Genomic DNA, 6,580 nt, shown 5'->3' with positions numbered 1-6,580 from the left:
TGTCAGCTTCCGCAAATGTGAGGCTCGTGGAGCTGATGGCTGTGGTGTCGCATGTAAGGGGTGCTCATCACTCGTTCACGTTTTGATTCATTTTAAGCCATACGTTGCACCTCATACTAGTAGGCAAGTGCTCCCATCTGGATACGGTAGATGTCCCATCCAACCCTCAACTGTCACTTACTTTTGGTATGATCACTATCTAAATGTGTAATCTTGCAGCCAACTACAAACGCTATCAGTCCACATACAAGCATGCCTTGCCATCCCCGCCTGCCGTGAAAAGCCAAGGCTGTGTCGGGTGGAAAGCTACATCAAGGACACCGGTGAAGTCATGGACGCTGTGCCCCCGGAGGATCTTGACAGGCACAATCAAAGGATTTGTCATCAGGTCCTGATAGACCATCCCATGGAACACTTGCGCAGACGCGTCGTCACTGCCGGTAGCAAACAGAGGATATCTCGAGTGGAACGCCACTCCGCGCACGGCGTGCTCGTGATATTTCATGACCTTGTAAGGCTTGGACGACAAATCCAAGTCAAACCTGCAGTGCATCGCTTTCACTCAGCCACACAGAAGCGTTCTAGGAAACGCCATATATGCTAGGCATGACGAGGAGCTGTTGTGTCAAAGTCCGGCATCAGCGCAAACGCTGGCATGTCGTGCATGGTGACTCATTACAGATGAGTGCGGTACACTATCGGTTGCATTTCTTCACAAATCGGTGCAGGCGCAGGGATTTGAACAGCGCCGGCAACTGTGATTTAGGGTGAACTCGAAGCTCTGGAATTCTTGAGAAAGCTCCTGAACAGGGAGGAAAGAGGGCCGCACCAGAGGCAGCGCTTGTCTTCGGTGCCCATGATGACGTGGTCCCCAGACGGATGGACAGCAAGCGAAGTGATGACGCCACCGCCCGCGAGCAGCTTTTTGGCGAGCGTCTGCTTGGCGAGGTTGTAGATGCGGACGTTGTTCTGCGTGGCGACCATGAAGAAGGGTTTGGAGGGGTGGAACGCGGTGCAAGTGATGCGCCCGCGATTCTTGCGGAAGGGGTTCTGGCTGGTGTGGCGGGATAGCTGGTGCACGACGACCGCCTGAGTCACGCCGTTTGGCGCCACCGACGCAAAGTAGTCGCCGCGTCCGTGCCAGGCCATCGACCTCATCTGGTGGTTGTGCACAATCTCAAGGCCGCCATCATCACGTGGGAGCCACCGCGCGAGCACCTTTTCATCGCCCTCTGGCATCTCTGTGGTCTTTGCTGCTAGCGCATCTCTAGACGCTTCCTGTGTTGCTACATCGCCCAGGCCTGCAAAATCGATCAACAGCGCTCAAGCACATCCGTGACCAAACGCCGGAAGCTGCAGACTGCCCCTTGCCTGGCCTATTGACGTCCGTTGGCATCTCAAATTTGTGCCTCGACAAACGTCAGTGTCCCAGCTGACCTGTGTTCTATGGTGGGTGCGGAAAAACCACTTGTGTACCACCAGCATCTACGCAGTTGCTGCAACATACCAGGTGCCCTGGCACCTCACCAGAGGCCACCCTCCCCACGTTTGGGCTGGGATGCTCCAGCGTTCTTCATCGAGGGTCAAGGGTTGAAAAATCGTGGGTCGTGATTTGGTACACGTAGGTCCATGCCTTGCTCAGTCCTCACAGGCTGGTAGTTCACGAAACAGACGCAGGGAGTGTTGAGAAACTGGCTATGGCCAGACAGTGCGAGAATTGTTCAACTGGATGGAGCTAGTATCGAACACATATACATGGGGATGAAGATGGGGGGAGGAAGTTGGAGCGGGCGCACCGGCCGAGAAGATGGCCAACTTGTTCTCAAAGATGCAAGACGCCAAACGCAGGGATGGGTCCGGGCACCACGCGACACGATGGACCTTGGATCCGAGGTTCCACACCTTTTGGCAGCGTCCTGTGATGGCTTCCCACAAGCGCATCGTCCCGTCATCGCCGCCCGTCAGCAGCCACTGACCTGACGGGTCAATGCTGAGGGACCGGACCTGCATGCAAACAGCTCGGCCTTGACGCTCTTGGTTTAGGCGGCAGTTCGTGAGTGAAATAGACACCGTCAACGTAGGCGCTCAACTCTGATAGGTCTCGAAGAGGTTTGCTGCGTTGAAACAGGCATGTCGCAGAACTTGTCACCCATCTACAACTAAAACAGCTTTTGCTGGCGCGGTCCAGGAACTGCCATGTCCTCCCGGGAAAATTGCGCGTCTGATACTATTTGTCCGAACATTTGTGATTGTAACGTTGTCAAATTCTTTGGTCCCGCAGGGTTTTGGCTTTTGTGCTGTTCACCGCTTGAACAGCATCAAGGAGCAAGCAGTGCGGAAACGAAAGATAATCAGTGGACCAACGTATGCCGCTCATGTTTTCCATGAGATCACCTCAACAAGGAGGTTTGTATCGAGGTAGTAAGACTCGCCAGTGCACGCGCATCGCGCGTTCAAAACGCACCTTGCTACGATGGCCTTCGTACGTGACGCACAGGGAGTGCGGGAAGGGGCGGAGGTCCTGGGGCTTGGGCAGAGCCTTTGGCACGAGATCCTCCGGTTTCAGGTTGACACGCTTGCTGCGAACTCGAGGGCAGAGGTACAAGTCGAGGCACCGCTCAAAGCGCTCATTCACAAACTTGCTGTACTGCGGAACGCGGCGCAGGGAGTCAAACGACTGCGGTACGAACGGCGGTTTGTCCTCGTCATCGAGCAGGTCGTATGCGGCAAGCTGCTCTTCCGAGGGTAGGAATTCTGCTGGCGGGTTGTAGGACTCCTCGTGACCGGGCAGGTTTGGTTTGGGGGGCGGGATGTAGGAGAGTCCCGCACCGGTTTTGTCTTCGGCGCCCTGGCCGTCGTCGCCCCAAAGCATGTAGACTGAAGGCTCCTTTGCCTCATCGGGATACTCGCGACGCTTGATCCAGCCGCGACGAATCGCTCGGACCTGCATGACTTCTTTCCACTCTCCCACCGTTCTTTAGAGGCACACTTCGCACTGGATGTGGAGCTTGTACTTCTCAAGAAAGAAAGAAAGAAAGAAGGCTGCTCGGAGTTATATCTCTTCATTAGCACACATCGCACAAGATGTGATCTGAAACGACAGTGGCATGGATGAAAGGCCTACCTTTGTGCATAGCGTGGTCAGAGCCTTGTCAGAGCACTCAATCCTATTCTACCAGTGCCTAGTTGCCAATGCCTATCTGAACACGGCAGTGTGGTGAAGACACATCATCGCCACTTCAACTAGACGCTATCACAAATGTCAAAGTGAAGTGGCTGGTCCTGTGAAGATCGGACATAAATATCCCACCACAACATCCGCCACAACAACAAACATCCCGCGGCACACACCTGAGGATAAGACCCCACTTTTGAATCCGTGCAATCGAACATGGATAAAGACCCTCAGATCATAGCCACAAAAGCACGAGGTGTTTCAATCGCGCTGCTACACACATTGTGAACCGCTTTCGCGCGTCTGCTAACATAGGAGCCTGCGAGAAACGACCGACCTGTCCGTGCCCCCACCCACTCACCGTCAATGCCTTGCAAACAAACACGCACCAGCTTGACTATCTTTTTCTCCTCCCATTTCGACGGCATGAAGCGACGCTTGGGCTCCGGGGCGTTCTGAATGGGGAAGGGGTCCACATCTCCCGCGAACCAATCAACCATGTCCTCGTACGGGTTGATCTGAATCTCCGGCATTCGGCCCTTCTGGATGTTCATCAGCAGCTTCAGCTCCTCGCGGCTGAGCACCATCTCCTCGTCATTGTAGGGGTCGTAGATCGTTCGCAATGCCAGGCTCTGGTTGTCGTTGCGGGCCAGCAACGCGTCCAGCTTGTCCGCCCTTGAGCGCTTCATCACTTTGCCCCCCTCCCTGCGGTGCACCTCCCCTCTCCTGACCACCATTCTTGTACATTTGCACCATTCTTTGTACGGCAATACAAGCGCGAAACGACATCCGCAAGGTCGCCACATGATGATGTATCCTTTTGCACATGATGTAAAAGTCGCCATGATGTATCTGCTTGCCCATGAAGTCGCCCACATGATGCAACCACCAATGCTTCTCCCTTAGTGGCTGTTTCGAGATATGAGCACAAATGACTGTGTCTCTCCCAATTGCACGAATCCCATATAATGGGAAGCAAATAATTCCCAAACTCGCATTCTGGTTCCCCGAACTGTGTGAGAAACGTGCTGGCATGTGTCACTGTGGTACATCACACTCCTGAAGTGCTCGCACCTGTTGTAGCCGATATGCTCCTCCTCATTGTACCACTCGAGAGGCACAGCACCAATCGTGTTTCGATCCGGTCTCTCGTCCTCTGATGAGTCGCTGCCCGCATCCCCCATGAAGGCCTCGTCCAAGAGTAATGACGAGCTGCTCACCCTCCCGCCCGACCTGTCCCGCGCTGTCAACCGAGACTTGGTCAGTCTTTCCCCGACTTCTGCTCCCTCTTCTTCTTCCTGCTCCTCTTGGTCGCTATGGCCTCTTGATCCGTCCTCGTCACTGTCTGAGTCATCGCCACCCTGGTCATCGCTGCCGTGACTATTGCCGTTTGCATGCTTTCGAGATGCAGCGATAATTGCATCCAGACCTGCAAGCTTTGAACAATCAGCGTGAATCATTTGAGTTAATCGTGAACGTCCCATACAGATAGCAATGCCCCCCTAGAATCGCCCGTGGACATGAGAATCAGGCAGCAACAAGTGAAGCCCCTCCCCCAAAACAATCAGCAACTCACCACAGCCGTAAGAGCATGCACTGCGGACATCACATTTCATACATTTCTGTGGTATAGCATGCTGCAGAGAACACTGCTCGTGGCGGGCATGAAGCGAAGGCATTCATGCGAGGCCGTGCCAATACCCTGTCAGGATGGCAGGGTGTGCTGGACGAATACACTTTCAACTTTGTGAAAACATGCGTCTGACAGCAGATGTATCCAGTGAGCATGTTATTACGCTGAGAATTTCCTTCGTTGTCGAGTACGTGCCACCTTCAGTGCGCCCTCACGGCGTCGTGGTCCGTTACACTGATGCGGCCCCCAAGGGAACCCTGAAGAGAACCTCAAGCAGGTGTAGCCTCAGGCTGCCGCACAATCACTCTCAAGCTTCACGAACTTATGAACAGGTTGTTGGGCGTCGGAAATGACTTACCAGCCAGGCCAGTTCCACCGTCATCGCTGGTGTCAGACGCGCCGTCATCATCGTCGTCTAAATCATCAGAATTATCCTCGATGTCTGCCCCTTCTGCAAAAATTTCATCATCATCAGTGACCTCTGAGGCTCCAGCTTCTTCCTCGGGGTCTGCATCAGAGCTTTCTGATGGCTCTGGCTCTTGTTTCGCGATGCCGCGACCATTTCGTTTCACGGCCATGATGCCGGTCACATACAACTCTTCATGGCGCCCATGACCAACACAGTGTTTTGACACCGTAAGCAAAGCTGCTGCAGGAGCCTTTTTAGTGGAAGCGCTCCCTAATCCTAATGTCTGGAGATAGTCACCAATTCTGTGAGTTCTTGTGAATGATGCAGGCGGTTCTTTTGTGGGAGCAATAGAACACTCTCCTGCAGAACATGCAGCACATTGGCTGTCGTATTTGCGCCAAGAAGCGTTTGCACACAATTACCGTTGGAACGTCTAAGCACTAGCACGATGTCGTATGCAGCGCTGATGAAAAAGGGTTCTTTGATCCCATTCACAGATGTCGTTGTGGGCATGTTTCTCTTCAACGCTGGCATGCACTGCTACTTGCATGGGCGCGTATTGCATCAGGTGGAATATGTGATGCCTTGGGCTGCAAGGGCGGAGAAGAAGGCTGACGAGCACCACCATTAGCACCAAGAAGGACATGACGGAAGGCGTATCTCGACACTGGACTTACGCGTCTACGGTGCATGCAGTCAATGCATTGCCTGAGTCGTCTTGGGTTTGATTGCTTGCATACTGCATGGGTCAGCATGAGCTTGTTGCACGGACACGTGCGAAGGGATGTCAATCCTTCCATTATGTTCAGCTTTCTCACTGATTTGGAAGTGAGAACTCTATCTTGTGTATTGTCTTGATGATTGGCTTAGTGTGCAACCCTAACTTTCCCATTGTAAAGTTGTGTTTTGGGACCAGGGTGTGAATGAAGTGGAGCAACGCACGACGTACATCAAGAAAACGAAGAGTGGTAACGATGGACCATGTAGCTAGTGTAGTCCCGTTTCCCACCTAACAGGTGGCCAGGACTTTCAGGTGCAAGGGTTGAGGATTCTTTCCTTTTCTGGCAACGAGCACACCAATCTGCTGGCTTGAAATCTCTGTATGAGCTGTTGTCGTCTGGCTTTGCATGCTCTTACAGATCGCGCACATTGTCCCCTGGAACAACATGCATGGAAGGAGGATGACTACTGCAGGCATGGAAAGCATGAAGAAGATAGGATGATGCACTGAAGTAACAAACAGCAGAAACTCCAACCCAAGCGTGCTGTGGATGGCTCCTTATACTACACAGGCCAGGTAAAAATGAAGACGAGGTTAATCCTAAAACTCTACCTTGCATGACAGTGCAGTGCCGGACAATTC

The 6,580-nt window shown here is 53.2% G+C and overlaps 1 protein-coding gene across 1 annotated transcript; it reads right to left on the bottom strand.

Moving 5' to 3' along the window:
• Positions 1–235: 235 nt before the first annotated feature.
• LOC149809035 (ribosome biogenesis protein BOP1 homolog) lies at positions 236–5,386 on the bottom strand. Its single transcript, XM_089995026.1, has 7 exons — positions 5,167–5,386; positions 4,250–4,604; positions 3,565–3,880; positions 2,465–2,944; positions 1,797–2,004; positions 830–1,301; positions 236–542 (listed from the first exon to the last, which is right to left on the bottom strand). Exons 1-7 carry the CDS (start codon positions 5,384–5,386, stop codon positions 236–238), a joined length of 2,358 nt encoding a protein of 785 aa, XP_089851152.1.
• Between the last annotated feature and the right edge of the window lie 1,194 nt (positions 5,387–6,580).

The sequence above is a fragment of the Nuphar pumila genome, unplaced genomic scaffold (genome assembly GCF_984573655.1).
Source record: "Nuphar pumila unplaced genomic scaffold, dmNupPumi1.hap1.1 HAP1_SCAFFOLD_1808, whole genome shotgun sequence".
In the NCBI taxonomy this organism is placed as follows: domain Eukaryota; kingdom Viridiplantae; phylum Streptophyta; class Magnoliopsida; order Nymphaeales; family Nymphaeaceae; genus Nuphar; species Nuphar pumila.
Note: the sequence above shows the minus strand (reverse complement) of the source record. Positions and strands in the feature narration are given on the sequence as shown.